Genomic DNA, 20052 nt, shown 5'->3' on the forward strand with positions numbered 1-20052 from the left:
TATGGGCTAAGTATGTCAGGAGCCATTGAGAGCAGCCAAGCAACAACAGAGTTACAAGGAATTTTCTTTCTTTTTGTCCTAAAGGCTAAGGGGAAGGTAATGGTATTAGTGGAAGTGGAGGGGCTGAGGGTGTATCTTAGTGGTAGAACACTTCTTAGCATGAATGAGGCCCTGAGTTCAATACCCAGTACTAAAAAAAAAAAAAAAAAAAAAATTAAGTAGGAAGAAAATAAGTTTTAAAGTACAGCTTGCCTTAGGATTTATTATCTCTTGTTCTTATTTCAGAGCAAAAGTAACCTGAACCCAGATGCCAAGGAGTTTATTCCAGGAGTGAAGTACTGAGCCAACAGAACCTTTGAGGAGGACTTGCCTGTCCCCACATTTGGGGATAGTGATGCACAAAAAGGCAGAGCTGTCTAGAGGCGGGTGGGGTGGGCAAGGGAAGTACAGCCGGGAAGGGGAACCTCGGTTTAACTGGATACTGTGACTCTACAAGCCTCTGAGTATTTCCTTTTGGTTCTACTGACTTTGGAGCAGTTTCCTGTTTTGTTGTTAATTAGCTCTTTTTTAATTAAGGAAATCGCATTTTATTTTTCCTTTATCAGGAATGTTCTACTGTGTTTAAGCAAAATAAGCTGACCAAGGAATATTGGGTTTTTAAGAAATACCCTTCTCATCCTGCTGTGTACCTACCAGGAGCAAGAAATACCCACAGAGCTACTTGCAAAGACTGTTGCGAAGTCTTGCTGGATGGGAAAAGGGACAAGCAGAGGAGACACATGGTGCAAACCAGAATCTGGAGCCCAGCTCTCCTGTTCCCTGGTGTTTCTGCAGTGAACTGGGAGTACCAATGGCCTGTGGAGCCATGTCTTTCTGCTCTGAACCCCATTCAAGAAAAAACAGACTTAAAGTTCTTAGTTTACAGTAACTCTTCATTCTGATGAAAGTTGTACATAGAAGGAGTGGACTATGATGGCGATTGTCACTAGAGTCCTGTGGTTGCTGTTGTCCTCTTCTTAAGCCTTTGTTTACAACTACCATCAGTCTCATCATTTAAGGTGAAAGGGCACTTAGGGCTGATTCGCCACCTCAGCCCTCAGCTGTCTCTGCCCATATCTGCTTTCCACCCCAGCCCTACTTTGTTTTTAGGAAAAGTTATGTTACCAAAACATGTGAGAAGCCTTCTGTTTTGGCCATTAGCTCGAGTTTGGAGACTCAACCTTAAATCCTGGTTTTTGTTTACTCTAGCATCTTGGGTTGTTTGTGTCTTAAAATTTATTCAGACAGTTTTTAATTTTTTCTCCAGTCCCATCAACATGGTTCTCCTAGTATCTTAATTCCCTCAGAAAAGTTTATGCACCTTTTCAAGGAAGTATATTTTTCAGGACATGAGTAAGAAGCTCAGCTCACAGATTGGATGCTTCTCCTACCTTATAAAAGTAAGCAGAGGAATTGAAAAATGACCTAGGAGTCCTGCTAGACCCATATGACTGTGTCCACAACCCTCCAGGATAGTTAAAGCTGTTTCACATTTTACTGTTCCCATACATCAAATCTTTTGAGTTTTCTAGGTTGACCTTTCTGGGTATGCTCCTGTTGTCTTTCCTACCTATAACTCACTGAGGGTTTTTGTTGATACATCTAAGGACTAAACTGGGCACCAGGAGCTGCTTTTTGTGTACAGAGAACGTAGGAGGTAGTAGTGTGTGTGAAAGAGCATGTCTAGTGCTGGCTCTTCTCCCAGGATGAGTACTGGCGGAGATCTGAGGATGCAGTGGCTTTTGTATAACTGTTGCTTGCTGGGTGATAGGCCTATAAGGGCAAGGTCACATAACTTGAAATAAAGTTGGTAGAGATTCAGTATGTGGATGTGGGACAGAGTTTGGAAGAAAAGGACTAGGTCTGGAAAGCTGAAGAAATTCTCCATTTTCTTATGAGCTCACTTGTTGACTTTGGGGGCGGGGGGGCGGGGAAGGTGCCAGGTATCAAACCTAGGGCTTTATGCATGCTGGGCTGGCACTTTGCCATTGTGCTATATCCCAGCCTCCCTTGTTGATTTTTTGAAGATCCACAGGCTAACGCCAGGGTTTTTTCCTCCAGTACTAAGGGGTTGAACCCAGTGGTGCTCTACCACTGGGCTACCATCCCCAGTCCTTTATTTTTTATTTTGAGACAGGGTTTCTTTACTTGCTGAGGCTGGCCTTGAACTTGGAATCCTCTTTCCTCAGCCTCATAAATTGTTGGGTTTACACTAATACCAGATTTAAAATACAAACCCATATCTTTCCTCATTTAAGTTTATAGGGTGGAATCATTTGAAAAATGGTCTTTCTCACTAGGTCACATGTCATAGGACTATGAGTAGCTTCGGGAACATGTATTGCCAAATATTCATATTCCCAAAGCTTCTACCTCAAGAGAATGAAATTGTTAATTTTATTTTAGGGAGGACTCTGAATAAAAAACCTTGTTTATTCCAGCTTTAGTTTTCAGCCAGGATGTTGCCTCTAATAAAGAGAAGGCATTGGAAGTACATAAATAGGGGAAATCTCTCTCCTGGGGCTACTGTGCCTGTTCTAGTCTCCATTAGCCCATCTAAGCTCAAAAATGCTGAAGGCTGTTGGAATGTGTTGTCATTGTAGGAAGACCCTTTTTCAAGATTCTGGTATCTTCACAAAGAGGACAATGGATTCTCCTTTGGCTACCCATCAGGAAAGCTCTGTAGGGATCCAGAGTAACCATTTCTTCATCCTGAAAGTTTGTTCTTTTGATGTCAGGTAGACTGAACTACTAGGCATGGTCCAAGAGGCTCATTTTTCTTCTGCTGTGCTGGCTGTTTTGGATGTCTGCCTTCAGCACAGTGTCACAAGGTATATTGGGTCTGGACTAAGGAAACTCAACCAGATGAGTCTGGAACCTAAGGGCAGGATTTTTCAGTCCCCCTCAGATGCAGAATGTGCTGCCCTCCAGATCAGGAAGCAGCGTGCAAGGTGATCCCTTATTTAATATATAGGACTTATGCTTCCACTGGTTCCTCCTGTGGCCCAACTCTTTTATCATCTATTTCATGTTCTCAAATGTGTTGGGGTTGTAGGAAGGGATTATCCCCTGGGCCACAGGCTCAGCCCTAATTTGCCAATTTCCTAGCAGAAAATTCATGTGGGTCTGGTAGGCCCTTCCCTGGGAAAGTGCTGAGAGCCTCCATCTCAGATTTTTCCCCCAGGAGAGGTCTGAGTGCAAGCAAGGCAAAGCTTGTGTTTATGAGTGATAGTTTTGATGTTGAATTTAAGCCACTGTTGTCTTCTTACTTTTAAAATTGGCAACTAGAAGTTTGACAGTTTATAGAAATGGAGTATTTTTAACAGTTGCCAATCTGGCTGGTCCCAGTGTTAATTTATTAGATTACTGTGATTATTTATTTGACTCTAAAACTACAAGGAGATTAATTCCTCTTTTTCTTCATGGGAAAAAACAATAAAGGAACATCTTTTGAGTTTCTCAAGATATTTGAACTGCAACAGAAAATTCAAGGATATAGCCTTGGCCTGGGTACATGGCAGTTCTGAGCCTCGGGCCAGTTTCTGTGTACATTAGTTTACTTTTGGGAATCATATAAGGACAGACCTGGAAAGATCATAAAGATAAGGATGGATTTTTGTAGCACCTTTAATTTGAAAAGTCAAAACAGTTGGGAAGTCTTTAAATTTACCCTGCTAACAGTAGCTTACAATAAATGTTTAAAATACTAAGCATTTTCCAAATTGTTTTTTTTGCTATAATGTCGAAAAGTTTTATCTTGATTTAAGAGAGGCTGAGCCATAGTGAGGTCACGTGAATATGCTGGTAATTAACAGGTTAGAAAGCAAAGTTGAGAGAAGAGGTAGCCCACAGAAACAGCATTCCTACATCCACCCTCCGGTGGCTGGAAGAGGCAGGCCTTCTTCAGTGAGCAACTCAGCATTATAGGCTAATGATCTCTTGGTTTAGGTGATAACTGAGATATGAGAACCAGTAGAGATCTGAAAAATTTGATCAAGATTTGGAGATATTCACCCATTTGTAAAGATTGTGCATGTCCTCTAGGATACTGGCAAATGGGCAGAGAGAATAGGATTGACCCTGATTTGCTGTCTTGTGAATTTCATCCACAGACTTGGTCACAGTTTGGAAAGAGAGGTTTTAGAGTTTCTTTCTCCCTTGTTTTAATCTCCCATACTGAACATGCTACTGGTGACCGGGACAGGGGAGCAGGAAATCTACCCAAGGAAATACTCAAGTGTCTTGCATATTACTTGGCCTTCTGCTCTCACTTTCTAAACCCCCATTGCTGTTCCCAGTCAGTTTCATTTTTAGGGAAGTCATGAGAAAAAGACAGTTGGATTTACTGATCTCTGTAGGGTGTTAGCCAAGAGATTTGTACTTCCTGCTTCCAGGGGATGTGAGAGAAATCTAAAAGAACAGAGACACCATCTTTATTTTTTTTTGGGGGGGGGGGATTATTTTTAAAAGGCTGTTTTTGTTTTTAAGTCTCATTTGCAAAATTTGCTGAGCTTACTTCCTCAAATCTACCTTCTCACTGGCTTTTTTTTTCTCAAAATAATAAATGTTTTAGATTATTTATTTCTACAGAAAATTGAAATTTTTTTTTTCTGTTTTATATTGCTGGGGCTCAAATTCAGGGCCTTCCTCACTGTTGGGCAAACACATACTATTGAGCTATATCCCCCAGCCCTGAGATAATAAAATTTAAAAACATTTTACTATTTTACAATTACTAAAATATTTTTTTCTATAAAATAGTAAAATGTTTTACTGTGTAAATCAATACTAAGTGATAATCCTGTTCTTTTGATTGTGAGCTCTTCAAAATTGTTTAATGCTTGAAGGGTAGTTGGGAGGTAGGGAGTCTTTTTTTAAAAAAACAACTTTAATGATGCATATTTTACATATCATAAAATTCACCCATTTCAAATGTTGTACAAGTCAGTGGTTTTAATAACTTTCCTCAGTGGTGCAGCCATAACCATTACTTGGTTCTGGAACATTTTCATCACTCCCAGTAAGATCTTCATGTTTGTTAGTCCTTGTTCCTACTCCAGGCAACCACTTCCATGTATAAATTTGCCTTTTCTTGACATTTCACATCAGTGGAGTCCTGCACTTGGTCTCTGGTATCAGGCCTTTTTTCACTTAACATAATGTTTGTGAGGCTCATCCACTACATAGAACATGTTTTGGTGGCTTGTTCTTTTTACTACTGAGTAGTATCCCATTGATGGGTATGTACATTTTGTTAGCCAGACAGCCTGACGAACTTGGATTTCAGATTCCTGTGGTCTAAATGGAACTCTTTGAACATAGATATATAGGACTCATAGGTGAAGCTACTGTGCGTGTCAAAGGAATTACTTTCCAGAACCAGCTTTGTCACTAAGCAGCTCCACAGAAGGAGCCTTGAGTGCTGCAGAAATTTTTATAATTTTGCAACATTTTTTTATAAGAAACTTTTGTGCTATCTACTACACATCGGGACTTTTGAAGCATCTAATAAATCCATTTAATAAGTATGAGCATGTGTCTCAGTGGAGAAGAAAGTGAAACCATCTATGCTGTGCTGGATGTTTTTCCTCCTCCAGAATGGATGGGGGAATCTGTGAACTTCCTAAATAAGTAGCATGTCTCCAGTTACAAAGCTGAACGTGTATTAAAAGTTGTACTGCCTTTGTTGGACACATTAGGAGGGAGGGAGAGAGGGAGGGCTGACGGCAGAAGTAGAGAGAGTGGAGCTTGTGGAACAAGAAGCCCCAGAAGGTCAGAGGGTGTGTGTGTGGCACCCCTGTTGGTATGGATGGCAAGTAAAGTACTGATGGTACTGGGGACAGCATAGCACCCCCGGCTGGCCCAGGTTGAGACTTTGGAACTTTGTCGCTGTTTCATAAATGTTTAAAAGCTATTGTTGCTTCACCCCCCTTCTAAATAAACTTTACATGGCAGTTATTAATACTACTTTGGAGGAGGGATAGTGCTTTAAAATTGAAGAAAATAATTTTCATAAAAATATAAAAAATAGAAGTCACTTTTAAAAGTTTGCTATACAAACCAAATGGCAGCTGTTGAAAATCTCAATAAATGAGAACAAAGTGCATTTGCTGGCCTTGGTACTTTTTTTCCTAGGGATGGTTCACTATGTATCATAATGTAGGGGTATGTGTGTGTGGTATGTGAGTTATTTTTTTTTAATGTCTAAAGACATATCAGTTTCAATTGAATAATATTCCTTCCAAATGAGATTACAAAACAGTAAAAGCATGGTCTTGGAATCAGACCTGAGTGAACCCCCACCTTCACCACTTTCTTAGTGCCCTTAGGCCTGAACCTGTTTATTGGTAAAGGTATGACACCTACCCTGAGTCTATTTTGAAAATTAGAATTTTATAATATTGACTAGCACATTGAAAGCTCTTAATATTGTTGGGTGTGGATGCACACATCTATAATCCCAGGAGCTTGGGAGGCTGAGGCAGGAGGACCACAAATTCAAAGCCAGCCTCAGCAATTTAGCAAAACCCTAAGCAACTTAAAAAGACCCTGTCTCCAACAAAATACAAAAAGGTCTGGGGATGTGTCTCAGTGGTTAAGAACCCCTGATACCAAGAAAAGAAAAAAAAAAGTGAGTGAAAGCTCTTAATACATCCCAGCCAGTAGTGGCAGTAAGTACACTTTGAACAGAGGTGGTGAAAGGGACTTCTTGGGCTAGAAAGGAAACTGAAGAGTTGACTTCTATTTGAGCCAAAGGTAACTCCTACCTTTAAAAAAGTGAAAAGATTCTGTTATCTGTCTTTCAACTACTAAACAAGTTTGAGCGCCTACTACATTCAAAGCTTCATCTTAGGCACTGGGACTACAGGGTTAGTGGGGACGACTATTGAGATGATTGGTGTTTTGTACTTTTTTCTTTCAAGGATTTTAGGTGCTAAAAAGATTATGAGCCCATGGGTTTTGCTTTGAGCCCTGATTTTTTGCCAAAGCTAGGGATAAAAATCTGAGTTGACTTGCCTATTTATAACTTAGTTTCTAAGTTATAAGTATAGGGCTGATGTATTAGATTGTAACATCCTTGAAGATGTGGATGGTATATTCATTTTTTAAATTGCACTAAACTTAATTGTAAGTGTAGTGTACTAAAGTGTGGATATATTTTACATGTACAGCTCTGAATTTTGCTAACTAAAAAATGGCCGAGTCATTTTTAGCACTCAGAGCACTTCATCACACCTGGAAGACATGAGTGTTAGCTGACTGGTCTGGATGATGAGCTGTGCTAACATCAGACAGATGAAGGCAGTGCCAGCCTTATTTAAGTCCAGTGCTCATTGCTTTCTTGCCTTGTCATGAGGCTGTTATAGGCTTGGATGCCTTGGTAGTGCAAAATCCCATGAATTGCTCCTGGTATCTTGTTGGAAGCATATGTTTAAAGGGGAGGAAACTCTCACACAAAAATAAGCTCCTGTACCGCAACTAGTGTAATAGTGTCTTACTAATGAGAATAAACAACCTCATCACATTTGTATAGTTTTGTTGTTTGTCATACTAGATAAACATACTATACCACTAAGCCACATCCTCGGCTCTTTATTTTTTGAGTCTTCAAACTTGTGACCTCCTGCCTCAGCCTCCCAAGGGGATTATAGGTATGTGACCACACCCTGCTTGAAACCTTATCACATCTACTAAATGTGATAGAATCTAGGAGCATATCTGACCTTAGGTACTTTAAGATTATCTTCATGGGGTGGATTGGAGATATAGTTCAGTGGTAAATCACTTGTTGGGCGTGTTTGAGGCCCTTGGTTCAATCCCCAGTACTTGGGGGATGGGAGAGATTTTCATTTGTTTTTTGTATAATACTGGGAATTGAATGCAGGGCACTCTACCACTGGCTTCATCCCCAGCACTTTCCACTTTGAGACAGAGTCTTGCTAAGTTGCCGAGGTTGGTCTCCAATTTTCAATTCTCCTCTCTTAATAGGAATTGCTGGGATTACAGGTGGACACCAGTGTATCTGGCTTCATTTTTTCAACTAACATTTACTCAGTAATCATGTTCTTGGACTAAGAAAGTCAAGATATGCTGCTATTCCTTTCTAAAACCTCCACTGTCCAACTGGAATTATATAGAGTCTACACAAATAGAGTGATGGTCATATTTGAAGAACATAAGTAGGTCTCATTATTTATAAACTTTTTACCAAAACACTGCTTGAACCTAATCCTAAGAACACATTAAAACAAAACAAAAAAACAAGCCAGGTGAGTGGCACATGCCCTTAAGTCCAGAAACTCAGGAAATAGGATCACAAGTTTGAGGCCAGCCCAGCAATTTACTGAGGTCCTAAAAAACTTACTGAGATCCTGTCTCAAAAAAAGAGCTGGGGATGTGGCCCAGTGGTAAAGTGTCCCTGGGTACCAAAAAAAAAAAAAAAAAAAAAAAAAAAAAAAAATCTGGGCATGGTGGCTCATGCCTGTAATTGCAACAACTCAGGAGGCTGAGACAGGAGAATTCCAAATTTAAGGTTAGCCTTCAGCAATTTAATGAGGCCCTGAATAATTTAGCAAGACCCTGTCTTCAAAAAAAAAAAAAAAAAAAAGTAAAAAGGGCTGTGGATACAACTCAGTGAGCCTAACATGTGAGGTTCTGGATTCAGTCCCTACTACTAAAATAATAATACAATCAAGCTCACCACTCAATAACTCAGCTATTATTAGGACTGTGGGATATAGCAAAGATACTTCTGTTATATCCTTGTTCTCTGCAGACTTTTTACAAGGTGAGGTACTAGCAATTTGCCAAGTGCTGGACCCAAAGAATTGGGTGACAGTTGGATGTGAAGTTGTGCTCTGTCCCTTGAAGGGACTTGGCTTGAGTTCTTATTGCTCAAAGCACCAGCTTGCTACATTGGGCAAGAGAAGAGAGCTGTGGCCATTCTGTTCCACATGAATGATGTACTGTGAACAAACAGGTTAAGATTTAAGATCCCCTGAGAGTGTAACTGGAACTCAGAAGCAATAAGCAAGTACAGATGCTGGACCTCTGGCAAAAATCACCCAGATAATTGAGTAGGAATGAAAATTCCTAGGTTGGCATGGTGGTATATGACCAGCTCCTTGAGAGGCTGAGGAAGGAGGAATGCTTGAGATCTTGGTTGAGGTCACTCTGGGCAACATGAGACTATTAAAAAAAAAAAAATTCCTCACCCACTCCACTTGTCTCTGACCTATTGAGTCAGACCTCTTGAGGTAGGGGGTAGGTAGGAGGAGGGAAAAAGACTGAAACCTGATTTTAAAATAAACTCTAGAATTGAGGCATGTAAGTTTGAGAACTGATATCCAGGAGGTGATCGATGTCTTCTAATAGTGTACACTCTGGACACTTGTAGAGGCAGCCACTGTGGATCAAGACTGTAGCACAGGCAGCAGCACAGGAAGCTTTAGGTTTGTCATCACTAGTCCAACTACAGAATCCAGAGGACAGGAATCATGTCTGCTCTTCACGGATGCTCGTTATTCCCAGGGCCACACAACAAACAAAATGTCATGCCATAACCAGAGCCAGGCTAGTAACAGGAACAGGCAGGTAGGCCATCCAGATAGGCTATCCCTAGTTGGCCTTCTTGGACCTCAGCAATCTTCATAAACTCAAGAATTCATTCACACAAGAAACTGAAAAATGCACTGCTTACTTACAACTACCAAATCCAGTGAGGTAAAAAATTTTTTGAACTAGAATTGTATTGTCCCTAAATCCTACTGAGAATCTCAGGAGAGGGCGTAAGATGCCTGTGGTTAATTCAGGGGAAGATTACTTAGTTCCAATAGGGGTTAGGCAGGAATCATTACCTACTTTTGACAGGAGAAAACTTAAGTCACAGGTTAATGTGTATGGTAAGGCAAGGGGGATGTGTTTGAGGTGGCACAGATAAATTATCTGTCCAAGAACATGGTGAATGGATGCAGATCACAGACCAAGTCCCTGGAGGTGGGGCTTTCAACTATGGACAAAACCATTCCTAAGCCCTCTGGGACACCTGCTAGTGGTGCACTGAGGATATAACAGCAAGGGTGCTTGAACACACAATCCAATTGGGGAATGGGCAGAGTGCATTTATTTTCTTCTATATGTGTTTTTAAAAAAGAAAAGAAAGACCTCCTTTCTAGCACCCAATGTCCACTAGGCTTAAAATGGGAGGAGCTAGGACCAGTCCCCTAGGAGAAGGTGTAGGAGTAGAAGGCAATGGCATTGACGTTGTAGTCCATGGGGAGGAGATGCCCAATGTGCCTGGCCCCTAGGCTGGCCCCACCCAGAGCGGAGGAGTGCCTCAGCTTCATCAAGGTGAAGCTGGAGAAGGAGTTCTGAGCCTGGATCTCTCTACCCTGGGTCAGCGCCAAAAGGAAACCTGCAAGGAAGAATGCAAGGACAGAAATGAGAAGAGACCAGGAGGAGGGGAAGGGGACAAAGATGCTAAGGTCTTTCTGTGAAGATGCTGAAGGGGCCAACAGGCCAAGTCCCCAGGACACAGTGGATCCCAGGGCACATGCAGCCAGCAGCCTCAAAGGCCTGCCCTCCTCTCAGCTCCAATGCTGGGAACTCCAATAGGGGCCCTTGAGCCCTGCAGAATGTCTAATGGGAGCTGAGCAACTTCCTGAAAGGAGGCTGCCTGGAAATAAGTCACGTTTCTTTCTTCTGGCCAGGATTATGCCGATTAGGGATGTTACCACCGTTTATCTCATGCTGGAGCTCTGATTCTGAGTTTTCACTTTAACTTTTAAAAAGAGGTTATTTAATAAATCACTGGAATATAATACGTTTTCAGGACCTCAAGGAACTGGGACTGCAGCTCAGTGGTAAAGCACATACACAGCAAGTCTGAGGCCCGAAGTTTAATCCCCAGCATAAATATATAGTTAGTTTGTGGAAGTCGGATGGGACAGAGGCAAAGTGAAGGCTGAGGGCCTTAACCTGAGGCATCAGTGGCCTGTCTTGGCCTCAGGGCACAGGTATCAGTTTTTCCTAAAACAGGCAGCTTCCTTGGACTTCCACTCCAGACCCATTCTCTGCCTTTGCCCTTCCCCTCCCCTTACCCCAAGACTTACCTTCCTTCAGTAGCTCCCAGCTCTTCCACACAGAGCCCACACACAGGATGGGGAGGCCAATCTTCCCTTGGAACAAGACCTGGGTAGAGGGCCAAAAATGGATGCTGTGGACTGAACAAGCATCTCTGGAGCTGCTGGGTGGTTTCCTAAGACCAACCCCAAATCCCAGACTTTCCCTCTAGTCAATAACAGAATAAGGTGAACTCAAGGAAAGAGAAACAGGAAGAGCAGGCAGGGGAGGAAAGAGAAAAGGGGCAAGCAACTACAGAAATAGGAAAGAGAAAAGGAAGGGGAATGGATAGAAAGGGGATAGACAGACATTAAACCCATTTACTACATGTAAATACAGGTAGTAACACAACAGTTACAGAAGGAAGCACTTGACCATAGGATTTTCTTATGTTATAAGCAGAATTTTTCTCACCTCATAACTTCATCTAAAATAGTTTCTAATTGATGCAGGGTTTGATGGGGCAGTTCCATCACCAAAAGGGAAGCAGCACCTCCACTCACCGGGTCAATCTCGGGCAGCACTGCTACGATGTGTCTGCCCAGCATTTCCCCAGCCTTCCTGAAGATGTAGCGAGAAAGGGGGTCTCCCTGCTCGGCACCTGGGATAGGAGAAGGGAAAAGGGGGTTGGTGAACACCTAGGGACAGCTTGTCCCGGTTACTCTCCCCATCACAGGGCAGCACCTCTAGCTGGCTGAAGTCTGAATTAGGACAGATGCCCCACCACTGGCACGGGGGCAAGCAAGTCTCATGGCAGCACTCTCCACTTCCCCGCTGCACCTTTGAAGGGTACCCTATAGGAAATGCTTTACCAGGCACTGGGAAGGACAGCCCTCTGCCCCAAAGCACCCTACCACCAGATTACTAGTTACACTGAGTTATTTTGAGTCTATTCCTATAAATCTCTCAGCTCTGGGGACCCAGGAACTCAGCTAAGAAGATGGCTGACATCTGGTCAGTGCCCCACCCTGCTTCCAGCAGTCTACCACTGATTAGCCCCTTCCTTGTTACTGGGGAGAAGGAGCTCAGTCTAGCAGGCTCTAAAAGAGCCCAAGAGTACCCCGAGGCTATGGAATCCAAATTAACAGAGTAGAAAGCAAAATCTAAATAAGCAAGCCATATTTTGAGCTTCTGACACCCAACAAAATATGCCCAAGGTTTCCTTAATCCCCTAGTTCTTTGGATGTAACTGGTTAAAAAAAATGTTATAGATTTGTCTAAATGAAAACTGTTTCATACATTTCTCAGAAACTGGCATATAGCTTGCCCTAGCCTTGACAGCTGTCAAGGAGAAACACTGACCATACAAAACAACAGTCAGTACAACTATCTAGCCCTTCTGCCTCCACCCCAAGCCCTCTGCCTGCCATCACCAAGGACAGAAGTGGCAAAACAGTGAGGTCACTTGGTGAGAGGGAAATTGGTGTCTAGCCCCCATATGAACTTCATCCTCTAATTAGGCAGGTCTGAGGGAAACAAAGCCTGACAAAACCCTACCCCACCTCAGTACCTTCGGCAATTTTCCGGCAAAACCCAGCAAACCTGCTTTTGTCAAACTCCCTGTACAGATGGGTAAGGATTCCTAGCCGATCTGGCACCTGAAAGACAAACACCACAAGACAGCCATGAGATGTAAAGAAAATCCCATTTGCCCACCTAAGTTGCCCTTCCTAATTTATACTATTTGAAGAGCTAGAATAATTCTGGGAGCATGTTTTAGCTCTATAAAGTATAACGATGTGAGATTTCTCATTTGAGAAAAGTGTTTTCCTAGCATGAACTTCATTGTTACCAATTAACTTACAGGCAGTATAGAATACAGATATGTAATCACCACAGCATGTTCTATAGTTCCTTAAAGTGCTCTTGGAAAGGTTTCTTTGGTCAAAGGAATCTAAGTAATACCATATATTGCAACTGTCCCTGGGAGAGTTACAACACACGTTAGCAAAGGCTCCAAGAGGTACTGCAAAAGAGAAATTCATCTGCTTCTCCCAAACTTATGTGACCACAGAAGGTCCTTCTTCCCCAACAAACTTGCCTACCCCTAACATCTCAAGTAATTTCCCAGACACATTTTAGTAAAGGGAAGCAGTGCAGAAATTTGAGTACCTACATATATATTTTATACACAGTCTCATTTAACCTTAGTAACAACTTCCTTTTCTTTTCTTCTTCTTTTTTTTTTGAATCCAGGGGCACTTAACCACAACCACTGAGTCACATCCCCAACCCTTTTTTATTTTTTGGAAGAGAATCTTGCTAAATTGCTCAGGGCGTCACTAAGTTGCTGAGGCTGGCTTTGAACTCATGATCCACCTGCCTCAGCCTCTTATGCCTACAAGCACGTGCCAGAGCTCACAGCAAACCTTGGTAACAACTTTCTAAGAATGACTGAAAAATATAAGAGGGAGCAGCAGGCGTGCTGGTGGAGTGCAGACACAATCGACTGGGTGAGACAACTAAACTGCTAAGGAGGAGTTTTCTCCTGGTCCCTCCCTATTCCTCACTGTGGCACAGGACAGGGTTACTCTTTAATCACCAATCCCTCAGCCTTAAGAAGACATGCCCTACCTTCCAATATCTCTAATCGCCTTCCTCAGCTTTAGGTCTAGCTTGCCTAAGTGACCCCCAAAAGACAGACTGGCCCTCATGCAGATAGATGAGCTATTAAATAAATTTGTCTTCCTTCTCCTCTTCCTTCCACATCCTCCCACCTTTCATCTATGGCTCCATTAAAGGCAGTTGTTTCTCTCAACCCACAACTGAGCCCAGCATAGATGAGGAGTCAGTCCCCAGTGTGCTGGGTAGGTGGCTGTGCCTCCCTCTGAAATTCCTCTGCTCCCTTCTTAATAGGCTTTCCTGACCCATAAAGGCCAGAGAGCAGATCAGCATTCAAGAATCTTGCTCAGACTCTACCTGCTATTTCTCCTTCCTGACCTCACTTGCAATTTTCATGTTAGCCTAGAAAGCTGTTTCAGTGGGTTTTAGCTGCCCAAGAATGAAGCCTGGCTAACCACTTGTTCTCAAACCACAGCTTTCTCATGATACCTTTGGAATGCACTGTCTTCAGCATTCTAAATTCTGTTCTTACCTATACTTCACCTTGCAGCTCTGACCCACTTTGGCCCACCCAATCCCTCTCCTGCAACTGCTCTGTCTCAGAGTCCCCCACTGCCCTACCCTAGGTGGACACATTCACTGGGGCCAGGGAAGTACCTGGAAATAGTTGAACATGGCCTGCTTGACATAACCAATATCATGAGGAGCCGCCTCTAGGTTGTCGATGGAGTCAAACACTATTTTCACTGCTTGGTGTGCAATCCAGTAGGCTGCAGAGAGCAGAGAGTGCTAAGAAGATGGGCAATCTCTTGGAGCTCACCAGGAAGGAAACTCAGACCCAGACAGGGTTAGTGATCTGCTTGGGTTTTATAGAAAATTACATTTCCTGATTCCTAAGGGTGGGGATGCTGGGGAGAAGGAGGTGCTTTGAATGAAATTGTATCTGACTGACCCAGATAAAAGCAAGCTGGAGCTGGAAGACAGAACAGGTGAATCTGTATCTCAGCATCTTCTACACAAAGACAGGGTCAATCAGATCTCACAATTGTGCCAGAGTCACAACTCGAGCTGGGCCCAAGGGCCCCTGAGAAAATGTACACATGCTACCCGTAAAGAGGCCATGGTGGGAGGAGTTTCTGTCTCTTTCCCAGAAGCGGACTGGTATGGCATCTATGATCTTTCATAATCTCAATTTTTCCCTAAGGTCTCCAAAAGTCAACACAGGTAGGCCACAGCCATTGTGCTGTGAATCTGAACCCTGGAGCAAAATCACTAGTGAAGAGCAATGTCAGCAGTTAGTCCAGCAATTGCAACTCTATGATCTGTCAGCCATTACCCTGCACTTGGAATGGCTATCCCCAGAAAAACCCCAGGGATTAGTAGGCCAAGAGCAGGGGAGAAGATGGGGAGCTGCAGGAAGGAAAGGGTCCAGGCCCAGTGTGAGCTCACCTGAGCCCTCGTCTCCTATCATGTGGCCCCAGCCGCCGCAGCCACTCTCGGAGCCATCAGGGTTGATGAGCCTGCAGTTGGAGCCTGTCCCAGAGATGAGCACGATCCCACCTGGGGAAGGGGCAGGGAAGGCTCAGTGCGGCCAAGGCTCTGTACAGAGCAACAGCTTCCGACTGTGGAAGAAGATAGGACAGAAACTACACATATCCCAGGCAAAAGGGTTACCACCCAGTCCTACAGGGGAGAAAACTGAGCCCAGTAGGTTTCCTGCCTAAAGGGGAGGGCCTGGGCCTCGGAGAAACTGCAATCATAGAGCCTGTCTCTAGGGACTGAGGAACATGGTCTACATCTCCTTAAGGGAATGTGGCTCCTTGCCAAGCCAGTCTTCAGGTGAGTCTACCTGCTTTACTGAGTTCCTACTATGTGCCACAGATTGTGCTAGACATTGTTCTTATAGTAATATTTAGTTAGCACCTTATAATTGTTCCTTATAAATATAAAAGTTACAAATATAAAAGTTCCAAGACTTCTCCAGGATGGTAGAGCTAGCAAATGCCAATCCTGTGATCTAGCACTACAAAATCACAGAGCTCCCCAACTTTCTTCTCTGTGCTCTAGTATACCCTCAGCCTGCTTCTCACTGGCTGCCACCAAGGGCTCCCTCCTTTGCAATGAAGTCTTATGTTTGATTTGCTTACCATCATGATTACATTTCTTGCCCACTTTACTTCTATCTTCCAAGTTTTTCTTTGGCAGAGGCTTAAACTGATCATGAAAGGATTTGGGTGAAGAGCGGTGACACAGAGACTTCCTTCCAGATACTGCAATACTAGTTTTGCCAGCTACCTCTAAGGGGCTTTCCCAAGAAAAAAAACAGTTCTCAACCTCACCCCTCCATCCACCTCCTCACCATCTGGCGTAGCTGTAGCGATGGAGCCTGCAGCATCCGTGGTGATAAAGTAGTTCTCACTCAGGTAGGGAAATCGGTCCCTCAGCTCCTCCGTCAGCATCCTCAGTGCATCCTCCTGCTCCCCACCACTCAAGGATAGGCCCTGGGCCACATGGGAGATGAGCAAGCAAGCAGAGCTCCAGACACAGTGCCTTTCTCATCCCGACCCTCCTGATGCCTGCCTCCTGCTCTCTATGTCTGGCTATACCCTGCTCATCCAGCCTCAGTCCCTCCATCCCACACCACCACCCCTCAGAAGGCCCTGGCTCCAAGAACAGCCCAGACTGCAGATGAACAGAGGAAAGAGGAATTTAACAATGCTATGTTTAGAGCTTAGACAATGCTCTTAGAAAAATCAGGCAGAGAAACAAGGTAAGGGGTGATGGTTTGGCTGTGTCCAAAGAACATCTCACTTATGTGTACAAGGAGTAGCCAGAGCTGCATCAACTTGGGAGGAAGATCTAAGCTGAGAGTAAGAATAGCTTACACATAATGAGTGCATATGGGTCAGGTTCTGTGTTAACCCTTTTGGGATGTATCACTGTACTTTTCCCAATAACTCTAGCTACTGCTAGCAATGTTTTCCAAGTGAGAAAACGGGCTGAGAAAATAAGACCCACTTCTTAAGGATCAAACAGATACTGAGTGGTAAAGCTGGGATTTAAACCAAGGTTTCAGTGGCTCTCCCCAATCCTACTCTTTCAATATACTTGTGGTTGAAGGTGGCAGCTGAAACCATGAGAATGGGTAAGATCACGAGTTTCAACACCAGGGACTAGACCTTGGAGGCCTTCTCATCCATAGTCATCAAGTTCATCCAGTCTAAACTTGCTACCTGTGTTAGTGTTGCTGTTGGCTTAATTCCAAGGCTCTACCCCAGACTCACCAAGCTTCGCAGAGGTACCAGAGGATCCACCCCTGCTTTCTGTTTGGCCCTGTTCACCATCTCGTTGATCCTCTCCACACATTTTTCTGTCCCAATTAGCTGGCCCAATCAAGGGAAGAGGAGTTACAAAGGCTTGCAGGACCTATGTCATCCCTATCAGTTGCTCTATGAATCCCAGCCACCACCTCAGTTGGAATTAGAGAATAAAATCAGAACCAAGCCCTCTGGTCCCCTCAGTGTGGCTTTTTACCCAGTGGTTTGTGCTCAGTCCATCTGCTTCTGCCAGGATCTGCCCATCCTCGGAAAGTAAAAGGACCTTGGACCGTGTGCCTCCCCTACAGAACACAAGAGGGCACTTAGTTCTGCTTAGAAAAAAACCTGCAGTAGAGCTAAGCCAGTGCAGTCCCTGTTGCAGGCAAAGCCCAGTGTGATAGAGATAGCTTCAGTAATCCCAATCACCACTCTCAAACCCACCCCTGTGGTTTGGTGTTTGTCTTGAAACTGAAACACAGTTCTCCCTCAGCTTCCCTTTGAATATCCATCATCTGGGCCTTGAAATTTTCTGATGTGTGGCCCACCCCACTTAGTTAAGGCTATGTTAGTTAAACCCTCACAGTGTCCCCATAACTATTAAAATTTTCCTCTGCATCAAGCATGTGTTCAGTTGCTTGTGACTACTTCTAAATAGATTTAACAGCTCCACTGGCCCAAGCTCTGGATCATTTATCTAGCCTCATAACTAGCACACAGCTTGGCACAGACAACATTTGGTTAACAAAAAAAAAAAAAGCTAAAGAAATGTGCACATCTCTCTGTTCCTCTCATAACTACTAAAGGCTGCCTTTCAAGACCCAGCTCCACCTGCCAAGGTCTTCAAGACATCTTTATAAGAAATGCTCACCAGATGGCAGGGAGAATTTACACACAATCAATTAAACCCTCCAATGCTGATTACTGGGGAAAATGGTAGATCTGTGGTGATGGGATGTGTGTTTCCTTATGGATCAGTACTTTTAGGAATGTCTTAGGAGAGGACACTGAATTCAAAGAAGACACGAGGTTTCAAACAGTAGTCAATGCATGTGAAGTGGTAGATTCAACATCCAAAACAATCTTTTGACAAACTGAAAAAAATGGGTTATAGCTTATAGATGAATGTTACAGGGATGAATGCAAACTGCTACACTGACTGAGGTTTTTTTAAAAAAAAAAAGTGCTACAATTACAGGATGTACAGGATGGGGGAGATCAACCTTCACAATTCATGTGAAAAGACTTTTGGGTAAGTCAGCAGTGAGATATGGCATACACTGAAGTGAATTCAATCAGATTCAAAAGCTCTGAAACAAGTCACCTTCTATTATATCCTGAGTCAACACATTCAGATTCACAGAATCTTGTCACTGGAGGGAATTTGGTAATCAATCATCTTGTTCCTTTCTGTCCTCAGTAACTGAAGCTCAGAGAGGGCAGAGGTATTACCCAAAGTTATACCCAGGGCAGAGCTACTACAGAAAGTCCTACAGACAAGATTCTTAGCAGAAAAATAGAGTAACAGAAGATTCAAACCAGCATGAGGTGCCTGTGGTGCCAAGAGAAATAAAAGCTTTGGGGCATGGGCACCAGGACGTGTGAACACTGTGTCACGCAGCTGTTCCAGCTCCCAGATACCCTCAGGCAAAGATCTTTGTCCCAGCTTCCACTCACTCCAGCTTGCTATCTCCAACCCAGAAACTTCACACCTGACACCTGTTCTGCAAAAACTCCTTCTGGATCTGGGAATGAGGAAAAAGCTGCTTTCCCAGAGGGAATACGCTGAGTGGGCTGTCCAGTGAGTTGTCTGTGGACGAAAGGGGCGTGGTTCCGCTGTAAAATACAAAGGACCCCTGGGGTGTGGCCTTGGTATTCATGCAGACCCTGCAAGGGACAACGCCTCGCACTTAACATTGGCTCTGCACGTGACACACCCTTTCTCCGTAAGGCCCTGCAACCCAGAAGCCCACAGTGGCCGGATCCTGAGGTGCGAGGCTACCTGCACACCCTGCTGGCCACGACCTTCCGCCCCGCCCTCCAGCCTGGAATGTCCGAGGCCGCCCCTCCCGTGCTCCCGGCGTCGGGCCGCACTCACCCCTCTACACCCCCATAGAGAGCGGCCATGCTGCTGCTACCGCCGCCGCTGGTCCCGCCGATTGCTCCCCCGCCCTCCTTCATCTTCCCTCCCTCCCTCCTGCTCGGCGCCGCCCCGCGTCACGTATTAGTCTGCGCAGTCTAGCTGGCTCGCGGGGCGCGCGAGGGGGCGTGGCTCTGGGAACCGCCTTGGTCCCTGGTTGGCCCGGGCAGGGCAACTCCTCGGACTGGGCTTCTGTGCTCCTCAGCGGCTCTTCCCGGTCCCCGCCGGGCCTCCCTCCTCCCGGACCCTGCTTCCGAGGATGGGTACTGGATCCCCAGTGCTGGAGTCAGAAAGTGGCGTCGCGAATTGGCCCCACTCGTCACTCCCCTCCCCGGCCCTGGACGTCCGGAAGTTGCTGGCAGCTCCGCGTTGCGCGTGCGCAAAGCTCCCGTCGGCTGTGTGCAGGGTTACGCTGACTGTGACGCACACACGCGGCAGGGCTCCGGGAGCTCCGCGCACAAATCTGGGGTCCCGGGGCGTCCTAAGGAAATTAATGTGGGACCCTAGCGATGGCGAAAATCACACGCGTGCACAAAACACCTGCGCGGATCTTCAGCTGCGCTTGTGTGAATATTCGAAACCAGGAGGAAGTAGAAGCCTTTTGCAAAACAAGAAAAACCCTCCAGGCTGTCCTGAGAAGGAAACAGTCAGCTCTTACTGCCGACCTAATTTAGTTATCCGTGGAGGACGCAGACCAGCAGATAAAGTTTTAAAGGCCTTTTATTACTTTCCATCCACCACTCCGCACCCGTTCTCCCACAGCGTCAGGAAAGGGACTGGTAGCCCGAAGGAGGAAGTGTTGGCCAGGTCTGAGAGAGAAGCGGGCCACTGCCCGGCCCTTTGGGCTTCTAAGAGTGGTTCTGTGTCCCCGACGCC

At 44.6% G+C, this 20052-nt stretch overlaps 2 protein-coding genes across 4 annotated transcripts in view; one reads left to right on the forward strand and one right to left on the reverse strand.

Annotated features, from left to right (window-relative positions):
• PAIP2B (poly(A) binding protein interacting protein 2B) overlaps window positions 1–1087 on the forward strand; it is a 31470-nt gene extending 30383 nt beyond the window's left edge. For all 3 annotated transcript variants that reach the window (XM_081263905.1, XM_081263906.1, XM_081263904.1), the window contains one exon: window positions 286–1087. In XM_081263905.1, coding sequence (XP_081120031.1) covers window positions 286–342 — 57 coding nt within the window. In that variant the 3' untranslated portion in view covers window positions 343–1087. The remainder of the gene's footprint in view (window positions 1–285) is intronic.
• Window positions 1088–3761: 2674 nt separating this feature from the next.
• On the reverse strand, window positions 3762–19559 carry NAGK (N-acetylglucosamine kinase). The gene is made up of 10 exons (XM_081263903.1): window positions 19135–19559; window positions 17257–17341; window positions 17007–17105; window positions 16082–16223; window positions 15172–15282; window positions 14380–14492; window positions 12671–12758; window positions 11664–11761; window positions 11151–11229; window positions 3762–10453 (listed from the first exon to the last, which is right to left on the reverse strand). The coding sequence occupies exons 1-10, from the start codon at window positions 19215–19217 to the stop codon at window positions 10263–10265; spliced, it is 1089 nt and encodes a 362-aa protein (XP_081120029.1). The 5' UTR covers window positions 19218–19559; the 3' UTR covers window positions 3762–10262.
• Between the last annotated feature and the right edge of the window lie 493 nt (window positions 19560–20052).

This window comes from Spermophilus citellus (assembly GCF_964194105.1).
Source record: "Spermophilus citellus genome assembly, chromosome: 13".
In the NCBI taxonomy this organism is placed as follows: domain Eukaryota; kingdom Metazoa; phylum Chordata; class Mammalia; order Rodentia; family Sciuridae; genus Spermophilus; species Spermophilus citellus.

Bases quoted from the DNA above. Each gene is read 5' to 3' on its own strand.
- NAGK (XM_081263903.1), bottom strand. From the start codon at position 19,217: ATGAAGGAGGGCGGGGGAGCAATCGGCGGGACCAGCGGCGGCGGTAGC. The intron at 17,342-19,134 runs GTGAGTGCGGCC...TGTGTTCTGTAG, and splicing joins CTCTATGGGGGTGTAGAGGG to GGGAGGCACACGGTCCAAGG. The intron at 11,230-11,663 runs GTGAGTGGAGGT...CCCTCTACCCAG, and splicing joins TGCTGCCCGAGATTGACCCG to GTCTTGTTCCAAGGGAAGAT.